Here is a 22,947-nt window from a genome sequence, read left to right as displayed (position 1 = left end):
AGAGGGTGTGGAGAAAAGGGAACCCTCTTGCATTGTTGGTGGGAATATAAACTGATACAGCCACTATGGAGAACAGTATGGAGCTTCTTTAAAAAACTAAAAATAGAACTACCATATGACCCAGCAATCCCACAATGTTCATTGCAGCTCTATTTACAATAGCCAGGACATGGAAGCAACCTAAGTGTCCATTGACAGATGAATGGGTAAAGAAGATGTGGCACATATATACAATGGAATATTATTCAGCCATAAAAAGAAATAAAAATGAGTTATTTGTAGTGGATGGACCTAGAGTCTGTCATACAGAGTGAAGTAAGTCAGAAAGAGAAAAACAAATACCATATGCTAACCAATATATATGGCACTGAAAGAAAAAAAAAAAGGTTCTGATGAACCTAGGGGCAGGACAGGAATAAAGATGGAGACATAGAGAATGGCCTTGAGGACACAGGGAGGGGGAAGGGTAAGCTGGGAGAAGTGAGAGAGTAGCATTGACATATATACACTACCAAATGTAAAATAGATAGCTACTGAGAAGCAGCTGCATCACCCGGGGAGATCAGCTCGGTGTTTTGTGACCACCTAGAGGAGTGGGATAGGGAGGGTGGGAGGGAGACACAAGAGGGAGGCGATATGGGGATATATGTATACGTATAGCTTATTCACTTTGTTATACAGTAGAAAGTAACACAACAATGTAAAGCAATTATACTCCAATAAAGATGTTAAAAAATAAAGATGTGGTATATATATACCACGTGTGTGTGTGTATATATATATATATATATATATATATATATACACAGATATATTGGAATATTACTCAGCCATAAAAAATAAGGAAATACTGCCATTTGCAGCATCATGGATGGACCTAGAGAATGTTATTCTTAATGAAATAAGTCAGAGAAAGACAAACACTATATATCATTTATATGTGGAATCTAGAAAAAAAAACATATCTATATACAAAATTTGTAGACATAGAAAACAAACTTATGGTTACCAAAGGGGAGATGGATGAGGGAGGGACAAATTAGGAGTATGGGATTAACAGATAAAGACTACTATGCATAAAACAAGCAACAAGGATTTACTGTATAGCACAGGGAATTATATTCAATATCTTGTAATAATCTATAATGGAATATAATAAAAAAAATACTGAATCACTATGTTGTACACCTGAGGCTAACACAATATTGTAAATCAACAATACCTCAATGAAAAGAAAGAAAGAAAACTAAGAAAATAACAGTGGAATTTTATGATTTATTACCACTCTAGAAGAAAACAGTGCTTGAATATGCAAGTTGGTAGCCCATTAGTAACATAACACAGTCACGTGAAGTATGGTAGTAAATGCCAGGGTGAAGAATTTTGTATTTTTCAAAATTTATGTTAGCAATTCTAGATTCTTTGCTATTTCATATAAATTCTGGAATCTGCCTGTCAATTTCTACCAAAAAAACCTTGTGGTGATTTTGATTGGAATTGCATTGATATTGAAATTTTTCTTTTCCTCAGAAAATACATTTATAAAATAACAAATAGGCCGAGGTTATAGGCTGTAGGGAGTCTAATTATTCAAAATTACACTAAGAAAATTTTAACAGTACCAGGGGCAATGGCTGCTGTGGATTTCTCATTTGTAAGTAAATTTGTTAGCTTTCTGGCATCACTGCCCTGTGGGTAAATATGTTGTGTTTCTTGAAGAGATATTTAGAATTGCCAGTGACAGTGTTTGTCTTCATTTGGTCATTTCACACTACTTTTTCCTTTTCCTACTCCCCCGCCTCCAGTTTGAAATACGTGCTTCAAATATGGAACTCAAAAGTAGGAAAAATTTTATGTGTTAGTTACATGGTTTAAAATAACCATCTTTAAGAGACATGGTTTCTGATGTAAATTAACTTACAGTAGTACAAGAGGCAAAACAGCATGGTTGGGTAGGAGGTAAATGTATGTTTCAAAAAGGAACTGTTTCAGCCAGATAATGACAGGTTTCTTCATCCTGCTACCAGCAATCTAGACGTTTCTCTCTGTCTCTCTCCATTAGTAAGACTATTTGATCAATCCTTTCAGTTTTAGATAAAATTATTCTAAGATAGTAAAACTATCAGGTGCCATTTGAAAAGGGTTTTGAGGAAGAAAATGTACTAGCCACCCCATTAACTCATTCAGAAATTAAATTAATTTGGGAGATGATTCAACTCCATATTTTAAAACTCATTTCCCCCATTTTATATTTCAGTAGAAATAGCAAGCACATTGCTTGTTTTAACACAGAGGGTTTTTTCTTTTCTTTTTTTTTTAAGGTACAAATCTAAACTAAGCATAGGAAGGGGCAGTTCTTTTATTCTCTGTATCCTCAGCTTAAGTATGTTGTTGATATTAAATGACACAAATTTGTTAAATGAAAATTTAGCCATTATCTATTTGTGTAAATATCCTGGAAATGATATCCAGTCAGATACCCTTCTAACAATTGCAATCTCTAAGTCTTATTCCATCAAACTGGATTGGAAGAAAACTTAGATCACCTACTTCAACCTTCTCATTTTATAGGAAAGAAAACTGACATTTTAAGTAATTTGTCCAGGTTGTACAATGACTGACTTGAGATCTTGAGCTCAATTTACTATTTGTGTTGGGAAAGATAGATCCAAACACTTTGGTTTTTTGAATGAATTTCTCACTGTAGTTTCATCTTGGTCAGAGAACAAAACTTAAGATGTCCAGTCCCTATTTTCTAAATGACTAGTTTATTAAAGACTTTAAGTTTATGACCAAGGTCAGAAGCAGAGACCAGTGAGATGAGCAAGAGACAGAGGGAGAGGATGCACAGTGGGGTAGTAAACATAAATAAAAAGGCAAGAGTCAGTCTTAGAAAATAAACAAGCCAGGCCATGGAGGGACCAAGGGTGTAGAATGGAGAAAGTGGTTAATTTTATTTTTGTGCTACTTTATATCTTTATCAGTTTGGTTATTCAAGAATCTGGAAACAGTTGAAGACCTATACAGGATCTCAGAAAGAATCCAATTCAACTTTATCATTTTATGGATAAGGAAACTAAGGTTCCCCAATGCTGCACTGTGAAGGAGAATCCAAGTCTCTCCTCATCCAGGAGGCTCTTCATTGTATTATGTTACTATTAATACAAATTTCTTGTTCGTGAGATAAATTAATCAGCTTTATAAAGTCATACGTTAAGCTTGTAATTTTTCTTTATAGATTTCTATACTTAAAAACTCACTGTTTAAAGCAGAAACTAACACACCATTGTAAAGCAATTATACTCCAATACAGATGTTAAAAAAAAAAAACCTCACTGTTTAAATCTAACTTAATGTTGGTATCAGAATGCCACAGGGACAGCCTTCAAGCGAAAGATACTGTTTCAAATTTATATCTAATTAAATTTTAGCCTTTTTAAACCTAATTATTGACTCAGGGAAGAAGCAAATTACAAAAACAAAGTCAGAATTTTACATAATAACTTTAAAATCCCTCAGAAAAACTTCTATGTATGTCCCAGAGCTGCCCCATCTGAATCCCTAATTCTGTACATCCATGTACACCCCCATAGTTTCTATGTTAAAAAGAGGCTGTTAGCATGTGAATAATGACCCTCATGTACTTAATTCAAGATGCTTAATTATAAATGATAAAATAATATTTATATCTTGTTTTGGGCTAGGGCTAAGAGACAAACTTGTGAAACTATTAATTCTAATCACCTGCAGGTTGCTTCAGGTTTTCTATTTGGATAATCATATCATCTTTGCATAATAGTCTTGTTTCTTCCTTTCCAATATCATTTTTTCTTTTTCTTGACTTACTACACTCCAGTACAATTTTTAATAGAAATGTGATTTCAAGCATTCCTGTCTTATCACTGATCTTAAAGGAAATGCTTTCAATACTTTACCATTAAATATAAGATTTGCTGCAAGTTTTCTTCTCAACTTAAGGAAGTTCCCTTTTATTCATAGTTTGCTCAGGGTTTATTTTTGTCATGAGTAAATGTTGAATTATATCAAGTGCTTCTGCATTACTAAGATCAAATTATTTTTCTTCTTTAATCTATTCTGAATAGGGCTTAACAGAACCTTTCCCCATTAAAAGATGATCTTTGCTTAACTCTAGCTTCGTTTACCTAGTAATCTGATAATACAGTATGTCAACTATGTTGCTAGGCAAACTTGTTTCTGGTAAAAATGATCCCTGATTGGTAAATTGCTTTGGACTGGGAGGAATTCAATCCAGTATAAGCGAACTAGAGATACCCGATAGGGGAGCCAGAGCTCTGGGCTTTCCTGAGTGTGTTAACTCTTATAACCAGGTGTGTCATCTATGAGGCGTCTGGGAGCTGGGCTTATGGAGTTGTTACAAGAGTTACTGGCTTCTGTGGAGATGCGACCTTTAAACTGGGGTGTCTACATCCATCTGGCATGAATCTTGTCTCCTGGCATCTGAGACTTTATCTAGGGAGGCAAAGAAAACAGCTCATGGATGGCGGGTATGAACTGCTGCCAGATGGCTGCAAAGACTCCCAGCGAAGAAAGTGTGACATTGTGCCATTAAGCTCTGGTACCTTTGCTATACAGTATCTTTCTGAGGATATTGGTACCAAGGGAGGCCTGTGATACTGTTAAGTCTGGATGTTTAGCTGCCCCTAAGACTCCCTAGTTGGCATTGCAGTTCTATTAATGCAGTGAAGTATGATCATTGATTTTCTAATGTTAAATTAATCAAGTATTTCTGGGATAAACCCAACGTGATTGTCACCTATTTGGTTGGTTTGCTGGATTTTTTTGGATAATATTTTGTTTAGGGTTTTTGCACCTATGTTCAGAAGTAAAATCAGACTAGTGGTTTTAGATCCTATTGTCTGCTAAAGTTGTGATGTTAAGATTATACTAATCTCATAAAAAGAATTGCTGAGTGTTACTTCTTTGTTTATACTCTGGAATAGTATATGTTAGATTCTAAGTAAAACTGTCTGGACCTGGGGTTTTATCTGAAGAAAGTTTTAAAATTAGGATTGAATTTCTTTAATGGTTATATGACTATTTAGTTCTTCTACATCCTTGTTAAATGTTTCTTGCATTTTGTCTATTCTATTTCCAAGATTTTGGATCATCTTTACTATCATTATTCTGAATTCTTTTTCAGGTAGACTGCCTATTTCCTCTTCATTTGTTAGGTCTGGTGTGTTTTGACCCTGCTCCTTCACCTGCTGTGTGGTTTTTTGTCTTCTCATTTTGCTTATCTTACTGTGTTTGTGGTCTCCTTTTCACAGGCTGCAGGTTCGTAGTTCCCGTTGTTTTTGGTATCTGTCCCCAGTGGCTAAGGTTGGTTCAGTGGGTTGTGTAAGCTTCCTGGTGGAGGGGACTAGTGCCTGTGTTCTGGTGGATGAGGTTGGATCTTGTCTTTCTGGTGGGCACGTCCACGTCTGGTGGTGTGTTTTGGGGGTGTCTGTGGCCTTATTATGATTTTAGGCAGCCTCTCTGCTAATGGATGGGGCTGTGTTCCTGTCTTGCTAGTTGTTTGGCATAGGGTGTCCAGCACTGTAGCTTGCTGGTCGTTGAGTGAACCTGGGTCTTGATGTTGAGATGGAGATCTCTGAGAGATTTTCACCGTTTGGTATTACGTGGAGCTGGGAGGTCTCTTGTGGACCAGTGTCCTGAAGTTGGCTCTCCCACCTCAGAGGCACAGCCCTGATGCCTGGCTGGAGCACCAAGAGCCTTTCATCCACACGGCTCAGAATAAAAGGGAGAAGAAAATAGAAAGAAAGAAAGAAAGAGGATAAAATAAGATAAAATAAAGCTATTATAATAAAAAATAAGAAAAAAAATTATTAAGAATAAATGTATTCAGAAAAAAAATTTTTTTTAATTTTTAAAAATAGATTTATTAATTTTTTTAGTATAAAATAAGAAAAAAATTAAGAAAAAAATTTATTAAGAAAAAAATTTTTTAATTTTTTAAAATAAAAAATATGAAAAAACTTATTAAAAATTTTTTTTAATTTCTAAAAATAGAAAATAAGGAAATAATTATTAAGAAAACATTTATTAGGAAAAAAAAATTTTTAAGTAAAAAAAAAAAAACACGGACGGACCTAAGCCTAGGACTAATGGTGAAAGCAAAGCTATACAGACAAAATCTCACCCAGAAGCATACACATATACACTCACAAAAAAAGGAAAAGGGGAAAAATTAATATATCCTGCTCCCAAAGTCCACCTCCTGAATTTGGGATGATTCGTTGTCTATTCAGGTATTCAACAGATGCAGGCACATCAAGTTGTTTGTGGAGCTTTAATCCGCTGCTTCTGAGGCTGCTGGGAGAAATTTCCCTTTCTCTTCCCTGTTCGCACAGCTCCCGGGGTTCAGCTTTGGATTTGGATCCGCCTCTGCGTGTAGGTCGCCTGAGGGCGTCTATTCCCCGCCCAGACAGGACGGGGCTAAAGGAGCAGCTGCTTCGGGGGCTCTGGCTCACTCAGGCCAGGGGGAGGGAGCGGTACGGAGGAGGCGGGGCGAGCCTGCAGCGGCAGAGGCCGGCGTGACGTTGCAGCAGCCTGAGGCGCGCCGTGTGTTCTCCTGGGGAAGTTGTCCCCGGATCATGGGAGCCTGGCAGTGGCGGCTGCACCGGCTCCTGGGACGGGCGGTGTGGAGAGTGACCTGTGCTCGCACACAGGCTTCTTGGTGGCGGCAGCAGCAGCCTTAGCATCTCCTGCCCGTCTCTGGGGTCCGCGCTGATCGCCGCTATAAGACTATTTAGGTATTCTATTTCTATTTGAGTCCAAGTGATACGTCCTCACCCCCTGGCCATGAATTTGTCCACTTCGTCTAAGTTTCCAAATCTTCTGACATAAATGGCTCATAATATCCTCTTAACTGCTTTTTGAGAGTGTGTAACATCTGTTGTAAGGTCCCTTTTCATGCCTAAATTATTTTCTTGTCCTTTTTCACTTTTTTTCCTTGCTTAATCTTGTCAGTTTTGTCAATTATATGAGTCATTTGAGAGAACCAATTTTTTATTTTGTTAATTTTCTCTATTTATGATTCTATTTTACTCAATTTCTGCTTGTATGCTTATTTCCTCCAATTTTTAGAAGTGTATTCTGTTGTTCTTTTACTAACCTTCATAATTTGTATCAGTCACAAAATATTTTTCAGTCTTTCTTTTAGAATATTAACATTTAAGGTTATAAATTGCATTCCACACATTTTAAAATTCAGTGTTTCTATTATTGTTCAGTTTTTAATATTTTCTATTTTCCATGACAGTTTCCTTTTGATCACGAGTTACTTAAAAGTACATTTCTCAATTTCCAACATCAGGGTTATTTTTCTTATTTTTTTAACTATTGTGTACTTTGTGTTATTAATTTCTAATTATTCATTGTTGCTGGAGAAGGATGTATGTGCGACACTAGTTCTTTAAATGGGATTTGTTTCATGGTGCAGTAAGTGGTCAAGTTTTGAAGTTGTTCCATACTGAGATTAAAAATGAGCTTTTGGGGAGTTCCCTGGTGGTCCAGTGGTTAGGACTCCGTGCTCTCATTGACAAGGGCCCAGGTTTGATCCCTGGTCGGGGAACTAAGATCCCACAAGCCGCGTAGCATGGCCAAAAAAAAAAAAAATTAGCTTTTGGTTCTGTTTTATGTCCATCAGGTAAATCTAGTTAACTGTGTGGTTCAAATCTATATCTTTTCAGCTCGGTGCTTTGTGACCACCTAGAATGGTGGGATAGGGAGGGTGGGAGGGAGAGAGACGCAAGAGGGAAGAGATATGGGGATATATGTATATGTATAACTGATTCACTTTGTTATAAAGCAGAAACTAACACACCACTGTAAAGCAATTATACTCCAAAAAAGATGTTATTAAAAAAAAATCTATATCTTTTTTTGTTTCTTTTAAATCTGCCAATTACTGTGAGAAGTGTGTTAAAATCTCCCACTATGATGGTGAACTTGTCAATTTCCATTTATACTATGCCAGACTTATATATTTTGAAGCCTGTATTATATTGAAGGATAAAAAAATATATTTTAGTTATATATCTTTGCATGTTATTAGCTGCATGCAAATTTTAGAATTGTTATATCTCCTTGTAACCCTCTTCATCTTGAGAAATACCTTAAAGTCTATTTTTTTCCCTAATATGAATAAAGCCACTTCAGTCTTGTTTTGGTTAATATTTGCCTGGTATATTTATGTTTTTCTATCCTTTTCTTTTCAACTTCTTTGTGTCCTTATGCTTTAGGTGTCTCTTTCAAATAGCATATTGTTGTATTTTGTTTTTCTAATCCAGTCTGATAATCTTTGGCTTTTAATTTTTAGTCTAGTTATATAAATTGGAATTATTGATACATTTTCATTTCTACCAGCATATGTTATTCTATTTTCCCTTATTTCACTTTCTTTAATTTCTTACCTTTTTTTCCTCTGCTATTTTAAAACAAATTTTCAAACTCAGTATTCTTTTATGGTTACCCTAGATATTTTAACGTAAATCCTTAAGTTATCAAATTAATCAATATTTTTATCCTTCTCTTTTTCAATATAAAGGGCTTAGAACACTTAGGTCAAGTCTCTTTTTTTAATGTTTGTTTTCCACATGAACTTACTATTTTTGCAAATTTGTTTGCATGCATATAAATATGTCCATGCATTTAAGCAAAAGAATTTTCTGGTTAATATTAGTCAGCTCATATTAGAGCTTCCTGATTAGTAGCTGTTTTATTATAGGGCTTTTCTTTAGAGAAAATTTTGCCATTGGTTTATTTCATTTAGTAGTCCAGAAGGTCTAATGGGAGCCTGGCAGCACTTTCCTACGGAAAGGAAAAAAAGAAGGTAACTTTCTTCCAACTAAGTTTAACCTTCAATCAAGTAAGTAATATGACAGAATTTAAGATTTGGGAACTTTGCAAGAGTCTTTTGCTTTTGTTATAGGAATTGAATTGAATTCAAAGGATGAAAATTAAGCTAGCAGGATCCTGTGAAACACATGAGAGAGTCTGGTTTATCATTTTGAAATTTGTTTTGTGATGGTTTAGTACGGTCACCCATTTGTTGGCTACATGTATTTGATTCCCCAAGTACAAATACCTAAAAACAAAACCCAAACTTTATCAACTGTTCTTTAAAAAGAAACAAAAAATTTAAAAGAAATGATTCCTAAAAGAGAAAATAATATGGGACTCCAGAAGTCATCTGGTCTAACTCCTTCAATTTATAACTAAGGAAACTGAAGTTCAGTTAAAATAAATGATATAATAAACAAGAAAAGAAATTAAGGGATGGTTGTTGGACCAGAAAGAGCCATGCCACTATTTAGTTTATGTCTGTTTTGAATAATTGAATTAAAAGCCAAACCATTGCCATCTGTTATTAACCTCTAAAGCCCATCAACAGTTGTAAGTCTTGTGTCAGAGATGCCAATGGTATGAATACTTTGGATAACTTTTTACTTTACTGTGACTCCAGCCCCCGCTCAGAAACCCATGGAAGTCTTTTCACTGGTTGTGCAGGAGGCTGATGGCTGCAAGCCTGCTGCCCTAGTGCACCAATAAGAAGGTTCTACTAAAAGAGAAGACATGCTAAAATCTTTAGTAATCACCCCAAAGTCCCACAACATGCATTCTTGAAAGGTACTGATTTTTCGAGAGAAGTTTGGAATCCATCAGGATTCCACAGTTACATCCTGGCTGGGTACAGCTGCCCTGTGCCCTCAGCCAGTTGAGAGGGCTTTTTTCTAAAAGGTGGCACTGGCCAGGGAAGCCACCCATCGGCTCCTCTAGTTCATTCACTTCCTTAGGCTGGTGAGTGCCCTGGTACTGATGGGCATCCTGGTGGGAGAGTTTAGGAATGATTCCTGACCCTGCCAACCAGCCCCCATTCATTGTTTTCTTGCACTCCCTCAGCTGCCCAAACAGGATTCTACCTTTTGAACTTCTATTTTCTGCTCTTTGAGTGTCTGGTCACTTCTAGAGCTGGGAGTTATTGTTTTCACCCCAAAGAATATCTTCCCTTATTTCTAAAACTTTGCTTCAACTATGAGAGACCTTGTGACCCAAGTCTGTGTTTATCCTTAGTATTCTTTCTACCTTCCTTGGATAGGGATGGTTGTCCCCTCTTCTGCAGCTCCTGGCCTGCAACCTCCTGAGGGCTGGTTGCCACAATCATTGCAGGTACTGCTGCCTTTTAAGCAGCTCTGTGCAAACGATGGGAACCCTTTCACAGTTCTTCCCTTACTGAGTGAGAAGAGGTCTTTCAAAGGCAATGGCAGAATGCATCCCAGCTGATACAATCTCGTCCAGTTAACTAGGGATTAACAAGATAAGGGTGTCAGGCTCACTTCTAATTTCAAGTCCTATGAAACAACTAATTATGATTTAGGCTAGGAAAACAAAGACTGAACTCTGCAAGAGAAGAGGGTTTTCCTCTGGAGCAGAGAAGGCCTCTTCTCGTGGCAGTGAGGGCACTGGGTTTAGAATTAGGACTTCTGAGCTAGATTGCCTGTTCTGTCTCTTGGGAGATGTGTGCTCTGCACAAGTCACTAAATATACCTGAGCTTCCATTTCTATCACAAAATGAAGGACCTGAATCAGATTCCTGAGGGACACCATTCTAGCTCTAACATTCTCTGGTTCTGCAGAGAAGGATTATAGTCTATTTACATTCCTGAGTCCATCTAATCCCTGAGGTTCTTGGAATGTTGTTTTAGCAAAGTATAAACTGATACAAGGACAACCTTATGTGTAAATAGCAGGGAATATTCTTTTTACAGTGTCCCACTTTCTATAAAAACAAGTCTAATGGCTGTTATATAATCATTTAAAAATATTTTATTAAGCATTGATTTTAAAAATGCAAGAGAAGAATATAACAACTCAGAGCAAATGCTTGAAGGTAAAACAAATATCACTATAAATATTGCACGTATAAAATCTCTTTTTTACATCTTCACACAACTCATTTCTAAAATATCCTTTTACAGAGATGTATAAATAAACTGCTTCCAAACTGTCAACGCTTGATACGTTTAGTTTCTTATCACCTCACTAAGTCTGCAGGTTTCCAATCGACTCTCTGCTCCTCTTCCGTGCAGGCAACAGAACTTCCATCAGTGATACCGGAGCTCTCCTACCTACATCATGTGAAGAGTAAATGTCTCTGAATGCTCAATATTTCAGGTTATAAATTTTCTTTTCCTACTGAGAAAAAAATAGATCCTTTAAAGGCAGTGACAGAACGCAGCTTAAATGGACACAGTTCACTGTTAACATTGCTTGTTCTTCAAGGCGTCCAGGAGCTTCTGATTCTTGGTCTTGAACATCATGATAAAGCTGTTAGGCATGATTTTGCCTCGCCCATCTTCACCCACTTGGCCCATAATAATGTAGTTTAGACCTAAAAGGGAATATAAGATTAATTTTTTTCTCTATGTGTGTTGGTTTGAAACAACTTCGACTATAACTCACCTCTAGGTAAATGGTCTGTAAATGGTATAATTAGACATTTATCCTATCTGGGATAAAATCTGGTTTAAGACTCTCATTGGAAAAAAATCTAAATTTAACTGAATAGCATGTTCCAACTCTGCTAACACTAGGAAAGTGGATGGAATGATTTGATCCGGTCATGTCCAGCTCTGCGGAAGGTCTGATGTATTTACTGAGTGTCTGCTATGAACAATACACTGTTTCTGTGAAAGGCTCTCCTTCCTCAAGGGGCCTCCAGGGCTCCCTGACACGCCATCTTCAGATGGCCTCTCCTGGTGTCACAAGGCTTCTGGATCTCCCCAGGCATTTGGCAACTAATGATCCATTGTCTTCTGTTGTTGTTGTCTTGAACTTTTTATTAACATCTCCAACATTTATACTATGGAAGTTTTTTGAGGGCATGGTTGGATCATATACTTCTTTCCATTCTTATAGTCCCTTGCAAAAAGATAAGTACTAAAAAGTACTTTATTCTGTTATACTATTTTTTATATATCAGTGTGTCTGGCTAAGGTAGGCCTAGACTGGGGCCCAAGCTGAGCTATGTAGGGTTCAACTCTGAAGTTTTATACTGCTTCAGAAAAATGTCATAAAGGAAGTGTGTCTTACCACCCCCTTTATTCTCCCTCTCCCCGGTGTGTCATAAGAGAAATGTGTGTTTCCTTTTTCTCTTGCATAGGCCTTCCTCTGTGGGCCAACACTGGCATCATAGTGGCATTGAGCCTGTGAAGGCTTGGTAGGCTGAGCAGGTAGATGCCACCGAAAGGCTGCACTGCTACCATCATTATGAGATTTGACCGTGTCTAGATGTGATTTGCTGTTCCGGACAGTTCTGGAAAGAAGTGTTACCTTTTACAGAGTCTTTGCTATTCCCTCTAAAGAGTCAGTGTGAGGCTGCTGGCCTCCCAACTCTTCTCAACAATCTGAATTCATAGTAAAGCTTTCTTGAGGTGGATAGTCTATATTTCTGTGTGTGTGTGTGGCAGAGGTTTGGTTTGTTTCGCTTGTAGGAGAGGTGTGTAACAAGACTGAGGAAAGGAATGAGCTGATATTGGATAGAGAAATCATGGTACAGCACACAGTGGAATGCCAGGCATTATTACCATGCCGAAAAAGAGATCTATACGTGCTGTTGATGGAAAGCTGTCCACATATACATCACGTGGGGGAAAAGTTTCAGTAGAACATGTGTAGCATGATTCCTCTGTCTACGTGTGTATGTGCAGGCTTTATATGGATAGAACTTTGTGGAAGGAACTGTTCATTGTGCCTCTGGGGAAAGGGAAAGGGCTTCACTTTTTATTTTATATCCTTCTCTACTTATTTAAACTTTTTAAAAACCATAGAGCATACATTACTTTTATAAGTTAAAGAACCTGTTTTAAAAAAAAAAAAATCATGTACCTTTGGCTCTGGAGTAGCTTTTCTTTTTCCAAAATTTCTTAATAAACTCATCCCCATCTATGGATTTAATAATCCTATATCTACAAATGAATCCCAAATCTTTCATTCTAGCCCATAGATACCTCTCTCTTCTGAACTCCAGCTCTGAATTTCCTGTTCCTTGATGGATATCTTCCTCTACACACAGTAGTGGCACCTTAAGTGCAATAATTCAAAATCACTTTCTCCTGATGTGCTCCTTCTCTGTCTGTTCCCTGTGGATCCAACTTCAAACGTTTCTTGGACTCATTGATCATTTCCATTACCTCGTCTTCTTCCACAAGTTACCGGAACTTGGATTGGAGCCCAATTCTGGCTGACTCCAAACGCCCTCCTTCGAAACCACAAGTGGGCAATACATTAGCCCTGACTTTACTTCCCTAGACCAGCCATGGCATGGAAAGATCCATGATTTTCTCAGAGAGGCTCTCCCATCCCCTTCTCTGCCCCTGAGCTCCCCTGGAAGAAAGACTGAAGTTTTCCTCTGACTCACCTCTTCTGAGGAGTGGGCACTGCTTGCAGACCACGACGACCTTGGCACTCATGTTCTTGCCGGCCTGCTGAATTGCCAGATTTCCCTCTTTATAGATGTTGATGATTGAGACCGTGGCGTGCAAACTCCCACCTCGAGGGATGGTGGTGATAACAGTGCCGGCCAAGACTGCAAAAGAAAACGTTTTTGAAATAATGGGACAGTGAAGGCAAATGTAAGCAGAACTGAACGTAATTGTACATTTCTCTAAGTTTCAGATGGGAAACATTTTAATGTTAGAAAGAAGGTCCTAATAGAGCCATTGAATTTGATTCTGTACATTTGTCATCAAAAGTCACGTTGAAAAAAAGGAGTCGTGAAGCTGCAGCTGTTAGGCGTTGATACTGAGTAGGAAAACCAAAATATCTGCGGAATTGCAGTCAGTTGCTGAGACGAGGACTCGTTCCAATGTTTTATCCAACGTATGGATCAATTACCAAATAAGGGATGGGCTCATGCGCCTCTACCTGTGAATACTCAACAGGACCTTGTACCTTTAGAGGCAATACCATACTAAGAGGCTGCATGATGGGGGTTTGAGCCATGAAGATCTGAGTCCTTGTGTCTGTGTGGGTGAGCGCCTACCTTTCTGTGTCTCCCCCTGGTTCCTCTCTTTAGCTGGCCTCTCTCCTTGAACTTTTTTTTATAAAACACATATTTATTAAATGAAGAATCGGTCTTACAAATATCCACTCCCTTAAACCTTCTCCCAGGCTTCTACAGCAAATGACCAATTGCAGGTGCTGGAGGAAGCTAAAGAGAATTGGAAGCAGCAGGTTGGGATGGAGGTGGGGGGAAGGAAGAGGGAAGATGGGGGTCAGAAAATAAAAGCCCCTTTCAAGAAAGAGTATCATAAAAGCAGTGAAGGTAATCAGGGTCAGCAAAAACCAGAATTATTTCTGTTCCTTAGACCAACCCCCCCTCCCTTCATCCCTTATTTGTCTTCTCTCAGTGGATATCAGGTGCTCTCTCCTTGAACTTTGATTCATCCATAGATCCCCATCTCCCTCTAATGATCAGTAAATGTCTGTCTTTTTCTGGGTCTTTCATATTCTCTTTTTTATCCATCCTGTTTAACGCATTTAACAAGTCAAAGTATAGAACTGAGGTATAACTTAAGACATTTTCTTGCTTAAAAAAAAAAAAAAAACTCTAGCAAAATTCAGTTGCTTTTCATTATGTCACTCTCTCTTCTTACTATGTGACACTCAGAGAAGAGTCTCACTTCTGACCCACAGAAAGAAAGATGCTGTGTTTCTCAAAGGCGTGCTTTTGGCATTCTGGGGTGGGGGGGCATGGGACATTGCATGTGAGGCAGGACTTGCATTGAATGACTTTCTGATGAATCTTGTCTCTACCCAGAAAACCAGTAGCACCCGGAAGTTATTGTGACAATCAAAACCTGCCCCTAAAGGAGTGTTACCAATGCTGGTTGGGAACCAATGGGCCACTGGTGATAGTATTGGGTCATTTTGCCATGGAAATGAGTCACAGTGGAATAGATCGAGTTTTGGACTTGGCTGATATGACCCTTTCAGGATAAAGTGAGAACTCACTGCTTATGTGGAACGCAAAGCTCATAACATCAGAATTCTTCTCATGCCTTACTTTGACTCTCAGTCATGAGTGTTTACTGCAAAACGTCAGTCAGTAGCCGAGTGAAATCAGGTCGCTCTGAAGGACAGGAAGGGAGATTTCCTTAAGCACCTCCTACAGAAGACCACACTGGTGTGGGAGCAATGACACCTCGTGCTACTGGTTTTCATTTTCATGCCATTATTTGAATTTCGGCATGCAAACTCCAGTTAGATTTAGGGCCCTAGATTCTTTAGTGCCTTCATACCTTCTCTACAACATAGTCCGTCTGGGCTGCAGCTACCACTTGAAGGCATAAGAAAAAGCAAGCAAAGCCTCATCTGGGAGGCCTTTGTTCTCAGTAACCTATTTAAAGGCTGTACCAACTTTCTTTTCCTGATAAGACTTCTCTTCGATGTTCCTTTTAAACATAACCAACATAATTAAACTTGGGATCTTTTGCTCTTAAGTGGTTTTCACGGAAAGTGCAATTTTTTTTTAATTGGAAAAAACTCTTAGAAATTCTAAGTCATTAGGTAATATCTCCTCAGGTTCCAGTTTATCAGAGTTTCCAAATGGATTTCAGATTTCCAAGTTTTAATTTACTACTTTGGAAGGACACTACAGAGGAAATACTTGAATTTCTTCTGGGAGAGGCCAGCTTGGATATGTTTCTAATTAACTTCAGTTGAATTACAGATGTGTGAAAAAATACTCAGTACATGAAAACTATGTGAGAAAAAAGGGATACAGGTTTTTTCAGGAATACGGAGCCAGCCAGAATACACAGAGCGGTAGCATCACGTACCAGGAGTCAAATTATTAAGTTTACGTGGAAAATGTATATTTTCTGTACATGAATTTTTCTCAGGTGTGAAATCTAACACTTCAAAAGGCATGAGTCAACATACCCTAGTGTGTAAGAAAATATTTTCTTGGGTAAATGAAGAGTGTAACTGATCCTTTACCATCACATTCACGGCAATTCCTTTGAGATTAAGCATGCGGTTTCAGGTTTCTGATTAAAGAGGAAAGGCTGGGTTTTATTTCTTACCAAAGTTACTCAAGCAATAATTGCTCTCCAGAGTCCCCGACCGTCTGCACTTCTGCTGACACAGGGCCACGGTGGGTTTTAAACCTTCATTCAAAGAAGAAAGACATAAGATTCAGGAAAATGAATTCAAGTATAATTGGTGTTTAGATCTGAATCTACCAATTTAAAATTCCCATATATTTCCCTGGGCCACCAATCTGTCATTGCAATGAAATAATTAAAAAGCATGCAAAGGCAATTCTTCATGCTACCAACTCCTGCTCTAATTTCTTCAGGGTAACTCAATACCCTCTGCTGAGTTTTAAACCTGAGATCAAAGATAACCCAAATTTAGCCCTATTCTCTTCTTCCTTTATATATAACTAATGCTGTACCAAAAATAGATACAGTCTCATGTACCCTGCTTAGAAAAACCCAGTACAACAAATATGAACACAGGAGATGTAGGTTAACTCTTCATTTTCCAAAAGGAATCCTATGGGGCTCCCCCTGAGGGTGGAGGGCGCTTTCTTGGTGCATCTGAAATACACAGTCGCCCAAATGTGAGCAGTACAGGTTTCTGGGAACACTGCTCATGTGGTAAAGTGTGCTATAGCTGTAATCAGATGCAACCAGTCACTAAACATTTATTTTGAGCCTGGAAGGATTATTAGTAAGGCATTATTCATTGCCTAGAAGGATCTTAAGAACTGAGAAGTAGACAAATTTGAAAGTACAACTAAATAGATAACCACAGTGGTTCTCAGTCAGGGGTGATTTTGCCCACTAGGTGACATTTGGTAATGCCTGGAAATATTTTTGGTGATCACAACTAGGGGATGCCACTGGCATCTAGTGGGTATATAACCAGGGATGCTGCTAGACATCCTACAGTGAACAGCACAGCCCCCAACAGCAAAGAATTATCTGGCGCTTCCCTGGTGTGCAGTGGTTGAGAATCTGCCTGCTAATGCAGGGGACACGGGTTCGAGCCCTGGTCCGGGAAGATCTCACATGCCGCGGAGCAATTAGGCCCGTGAGCCACAATTACTGAGCCTGCGCGTCTGTAGCCTGTGCTCCGCAACAAGAGAGGCCACTATGGTGAGAGGCCCGCGCACCGCGATGAAGAGTGGCCCCCGCTTGCCGCAAATAGATAAAGCCCTCGCACAGAAACGAAGACCCAACACAGCCAAAAATAAATAAATAAATAAATAAAAAAAAGTAACTCCAGTACTCACCCTTTAAAAAAAAAAAGAAAAAAAGAATTATCTGGCCAAAAATGTAAATAGTGCCAAGGTTGAGAAACTGTAATATGATGAAATGAAATGAAATGAAATGAAAATAATCCTCATTATCATCATTAAAAATGTTTCCAAAATATTTCCTAATGATTCACTTATATGTGGCAACATGCTAGGAAGAACTAAACAAAGCAGTCACAGAACAGTACTTGGTGGGTAAGAATTTACAACTGTAAGATTGCCCTGCTAATATGTTCTGCTAACTTTTCTGTGAATTTACTCTTAATTTGTACCCCTACTTAACTCCAAAGAGGATCCAAAGTGGATTATAGTATTAAAATACACACAATTTAATGTTAAAATACACACAATAGCATATATACACATATATATGGAGAAAGAGCTCAGAAAGCATTTAGAGGGACTATTGTTCCAGGAGTTGGGGACCTGAATTTACCTAATTCGCTGAGTCAAAAGGTAGTGGCATTAGTGGTTCTCCCTGTCTGATGAAAGAGCATCTTTTCACGTGGGCCACTGGAAACCAGCTCCTTCTCGGCCTCAGAATGTTAGTCTGGAGGTTGGGTGGGTGTCCCACATGGCCCCTTCTCTCCCTTGGGGACATCCCTGCTCTCTTGCCTTTAAGCCATCAGCTGTCCCACCTTGGCCCTCCTCATCCTCCCGTCCTCTCTCTGCTGCCCTGCACCCCCCAGCATGGCACCTGGGTCTCAGCCCTCCTCTCCATGTGCTCCTGCGCCCGTCTCGGTGGGTCCTCCCTCCTCGGGGACGATCCCTCTCGGTGCCGCCACGGCCCCATCCTTCCCAGACACGTCCCCTCTGCTCCATCTCCGCCCCTCAGTCCCAGGCTTACATGTCCTCCTGTTGAAGTCTCATCACCAATCTCCCAAATGTAGACACCCGGTCAGCCAGTGTAGCCTCCTCTCCTTCAAGCTTATTTATTTACTCTCAGACTCTCATGAGTACTTGCTTTCTGTCTGTAGAGGTTCAACACATTGACCCCTTGCATTCTTCCCACTCCACCAACCTGGCCCGTCTTCACTTCCTTAGCTACTCCACTTAGTTTCCATGGTCTGTTATCTCACTTTCTTGACAATATGTTAAACTCCCTTTCCCCTCTGCCCTCCAACCCTTAGGAAGCCTGAAGGAGCCTCTGCTTCTCTTTCTGTGTCTGCACGTAGACAGCTGAGGACGCAAATGGACCCTCGTCCAAGTGACAAGCTGTCTCCAATTTCCACAGCTGTTTTTCGGATTCCCCCAACCCCCCCGGGGCTCCCACCTCCCTTCTTTCTCATTCTCAGCAGGTGACCTTGCCTATTTTCTGGGGAAAACAGAGATCACAGAAGAAAATGTCCTCGAAGCCCCACCAGACCTCCGAGCTGTCTTTATCTGCCCCCCTCACTTCTTTCCTCCCCTGAGAGAGGAGGCTGCCCACGTCTGGTCTGAGGTCTGTCCTTCCGTGCGTCCTCCGGAGGCCAGACCCTCTCATCTATGTGGAAATTTCCTCTTCAGTTTATTCCTTCACTCTGCCCTTCTGTTCTCCTGCTGTTCCGGCTACTTCCCATTGGCTTTACCACGTTCACACCCTCCCTTAGGCTCGAACCTGTGGACTGAGTTGCTGGACTTAGTGTCAGTTTCCTCGCCTTGCTCCACACGCCCCTCACCCCCATCTGGCTTCTGCCTGCACAGCTCCATTCATAACCCTTGCCAGGGTGTCCAGTAGCCTCCACGTCATGAAATGAGATGGTAACATTTTAGTCCTGCCCTTGTTTGAAGTCTCATCAACACTTGGCTCTTCTGACTACCCCCTTCTCAAAACACTCTCTTCCCCGGCACCTGGGTTCCCCCCATGTCCGCCGCCTCCCCTTAGCTGCTCTTTTCATTGTTCTCTGCCAGCAGATCCTCCTCTTTAAAGACCTGGAGTTTCTAGAGATTTAATTCCAGCCCTTCTTCTCCTTTCCCCGTAACCCCTCCCTAGGCAATCACATCCTGCACCATGGTGTCAACCACGTATACGTTGAAGACTCAGATTTAAATCTCTTGCTTACATCTCTCTTCTGGCCTGGAGGCCCGTAGATCTAACTGCCTACATAACAGCTCCATTTGCTTGTCTCACAGACACCTCTAACCCCACGAGGGCACAGCTTAACTTATTTTTTATTAAAGTCAAATTTAAGTTTATTATACATGTTGTATATATTCTTATGTCAATGCTCTTGCCATATAATAACATATTCAAATAACTTTAATAATATTATGCTAACATGCTTGGATATTTACTATTTATTTGCCAAAGAGTCAGCTGAATATTGTACGTGTTATTTCATTTAAATCTCATAATAAGCACAGCTTAACTTATGAATCTACCCCTCAACCTATGACTCTACTTCTATGAATGGTAACCTTGTTCCTCTGAGTTGTGCAAGCCAGGGACCTGGGAGGCATGCTTCTGGATCGCCCTAGTCCAATTAACCGCCGAGCCCTGTCAATATCTCCCCAGGTCTCTGGCCTGCACAAGTGTCAGCGTCTCTTGACCGTCTCTGTATTTCTGTCCGTTGCAGTTCCCCTGGACAACCTCAAGAACACGCTGACCCTCCTGACCCCTACAATCCATTCACCTCACTGGGGCCTCACAGAGTGATCTTCACCAAGTGTGAATCTAATCCTGAACTTTGCTTAAATCCACCAATAGCCTCCCCCCGCACTTAGGATAAAACCCCAACTACTTAGAGCATCAGGAGCGAGGTGGTAGGGCCTACAGATGAAGCCAGCAAGAGAGGCTAGGTACAAAGTGCGAAGGAGTTTGGCCCCTGTGCCGTCCAATATGGTAGCCACTGGCCACGGAGGCTTTTAAATTTTAATTAAATTAAAAACTCAGATCTTTAGTAGCACTCGTCACATTTCAAGTGTTCAACAGTGGCCACTGTATTGCATGGCACAGGTGCAGACAATGAATTTAAGTGGGAGAAGGACACAGTCTGCTCTGTGTGTGTGTGTGTGTGTGTGTGTGTGTGTGTGTGTATGAGGCATTCAGTGGGGAACTAAGACAGAGGAAGGGGACCCTAAGAGTGTGGCTACAGTTGCTGTGGACCATGCTTGGGAAAACGGGTGGAGAAGCAGAACTGAGACGGAAAATAATGTGATAGAAATGAGTTACCTTTGCTATGTTTTAATTGAAATGTCTAGCAGTTGCAAAACTCTAGGAGAAAATTACAAATTCATGTTTGCAATTTCAGAGAAAGTTTAGGACTGGATATAAAAGCTGGGGAACCACAAGATAAAAGCTGGGGAACCACATGAGTGCACACAGATAATTCACTGGAAAGAATAAGGACACCAGGGTCCACTCAGATGGGCTGGAGAAATATTGCTGTAACATGCGGCAGTACACTTGCAGGCCACAAGGTGGCACACTGTGGAGTGCTCAGAAAAATCAGCCCTTCTAGAAGTGCCTGTACTCAGGAGAGCCCTGCTCAGGGTACCTGCAGAAAATGGTGGGCAGTAAAGCTGGGTTTATCTCAGCCTATTTCACATCTTAACCTTAGGTCCTTCCTTCTCACTTTTTTTCTCCTCCCTGGATTTAGATTTTGAAATTTCAGGCCTGAAATCCTGGTGGGTAGAGCTGACAGGGTGTAGAGACAAGATACAGGGACCCACACTTGCCCCTCCATTTCTTAGAGAATACCAGAGTTTCCCGACTGGCTTCTATCATACCTCAAATATTTTTGTTTGATTTACTCCAATTTGAAAAAATAATACATTTGTATGACACATTTTGGAGCATACCCCCTCCCAGAAAAGTCCAAATACTGGCAGATGTGAAAACAGGCAGGTATCAGGGCCCTGAAACTTTAACCTAAAACACTACAGTTCTGGGCTTCCCTGGTGGCGCAGTGGTTGAGAGTCTGCCTGCCAACGCAGGGGACACGGGTTCCAGCCCTGGTCTGGGAAGATCCCACATGCCGCGGAGCAACTAGGCCCGTGAGCCACAGCTACTGAGCCTGCATGTCTGGAGCCTGTGCTCCGCCACAAGAGAGGCCGCGACAGTGAGAGGCCCGTGCACCGCGATGAAGAGTGGCCCCCGCTCACCGCAACTAGAGGAAGCCCTTGCATAGAAAACGAAGACCCAACACAGCCAAAAATAAATAAATAAATAAAATAAATAAATTTTAAAAACCCAAAAACAACAACAACAAAACACTACAGTTCTATGTAATCAAAAGAAAAACATAATTTTATAAGTGCCAAGAAAGAAAAAGTAGGCTTGTAATGATCTGTGCCAAAATAGGGTTCCTAGCATTTTTAAGTGACCATAATTTTCTTAGATAACATTTTAAAATTATTAGCTTAGAAGCATTCTTACACCTTACACTTTTCTTTAATTCATGGAATCATATTATTCTCTTCCATAAGTTTTCATCTTATTTAACTTATTTTAGTCTCAAGTATTTTCCTCTTATTTAATTTTTTTTTTCTACTTCAGAAGAAATTTTCTTATACTCCTCAAGTTTGTGTACAAACTTCAGAGGAGAAAAACTTACCTGTAGTCACAGGAAAGGTGGTGGTAACAGGTGGTGCTGTAGTTGCCGGCAATTTCTTTGGCCTGAATTTGTAGTGACCGATAAATCCATCTGCAGTTAAACTTAAGTCTGATAAAAACTGAATGAGAAGTTCATTTCTCTCAGATACAATTGGCCTAAAAGAAAAAAAAATGTAACTATATATATATTTAAAAATTTAGGTGACACCTCTCTGAAATGTAGAATTTTCTAACTTTCCATCAATTTCTGACGATAGGTTATTCTTTGTTTAAACTGAAAAGCTGAAATACTTAAAAAGATGATGGTCTTAATCTGCTCAGCATTAATGCGAATAGCTAACATCTACTGAACGTTTGCTCAGTTAGGCACGTGCTTTATGAAAACTGTTGAATTCTGTCTTCACAACAACCTGTTATTATCCCCTTTTCATGGAATAGGCAAGTGAAGATCGGAGAGTTCAAGTGATTTGCCCAAGGCCCTCGGTTAGTATGTGGGAGAGTCAGCCTTTGAAAGGACCAGGTGCATTTAGAGACGCTGGTAGACATTGGGACCAATGTAAACACTGAAGCTGCAGCTGGTTCCTCACAAGCGCCGCAGGGTTGGGCCTGACTTGGCAACCACACAGCTTCTTTGAACTAAGACTGTGGGTTCCAGCTGGCCTGGGGAGCTAGTGGTGCTGGCCCTAGGGAATCAGATGGAGAACTTCGGTGAACAAATTCCCACACCCTGTGAAGACACCACCAAAGAGATCACCTCAGTGGGCTGGTCACCTAGGGATAAGAAAGCCATGCAGGGTTTAATGGGACTTTCATTTCATTGTTAATGAGAGTTCTTACGCGTGCCTGAAATGGAAACCTTTCTGTTTATAATCTGGGTAGCAAAATGCTGTGAAGGAGAAAGAGAAAGTGATTACTTTGTTTTGGTGGTCATGAACGACATCATTAAGAATTCTAATTTTAAAGCAATTTTAGGGGCGTGCTGGTACTAAAGGTTTAGTGGCGATAATAACTGAGGCTCAGAAGCTCTGTTAAATCTTAGGGG

At 40.0% G+C, this 22,947-nt stretch overlaps 1 protein-coding gene across 1 annotated transcript in view; it reads right to left on the bottom strand.

The window, feature by feature from the left end:
* Window positions 1-10,888: 10,888 nt before the first annotated feature.
* PCOLCE2 (procollagen C-endopeptidase enhancer 2) overlaps window positions 10,889-22,947 on the bottom strand; it is a 74,230-nt gene continuing 62,171 nt past the window's right edge. The window contains exons 6-9 of the mRNA XM_059921886.1: window positions 21,907-22,061; window positions 16,131-16,214; window positions 13,463-13,630; window positions 10,889-11,434 (exon numbers count right to left, since the gene is read on the bottom strand). Coding sequence (XP_059777869.1) covers window positions 11,304-11,434; window positions 13,463-13,630; window positions 16,131-16,214; window positions 21,907-22,061 — 538 coding nt within the window. The 3' untranslated portion in view covers window positions 10,889-11,303. The remainder of the gene's footprint in view (window positions 11,435-13,462; window positions 13,631-16,130; window positions 16,215-21,906; window positions 22,062-22,947) is intronic.

Source organism: Balaenoptera ricei, chromosome 4, assembly GCF_028023285.1.
Source record: "Balaenoptera ricei isolate mBalRic1 chromosome 4, mBalRic1.hap2, whole genome shotgun sequence".
Taxonomy (NCBI): Eukaryota; Metazoa; Chordata; class Mammalia; order Artiodactyla; family Balaenopteridae; genus Balaenoptera; species Balaenoptera ricei.
Note: the sequence above shows the minus strand (reverse complement) of the source record. Positions and strands in the feature narration are given on the sequence as shown.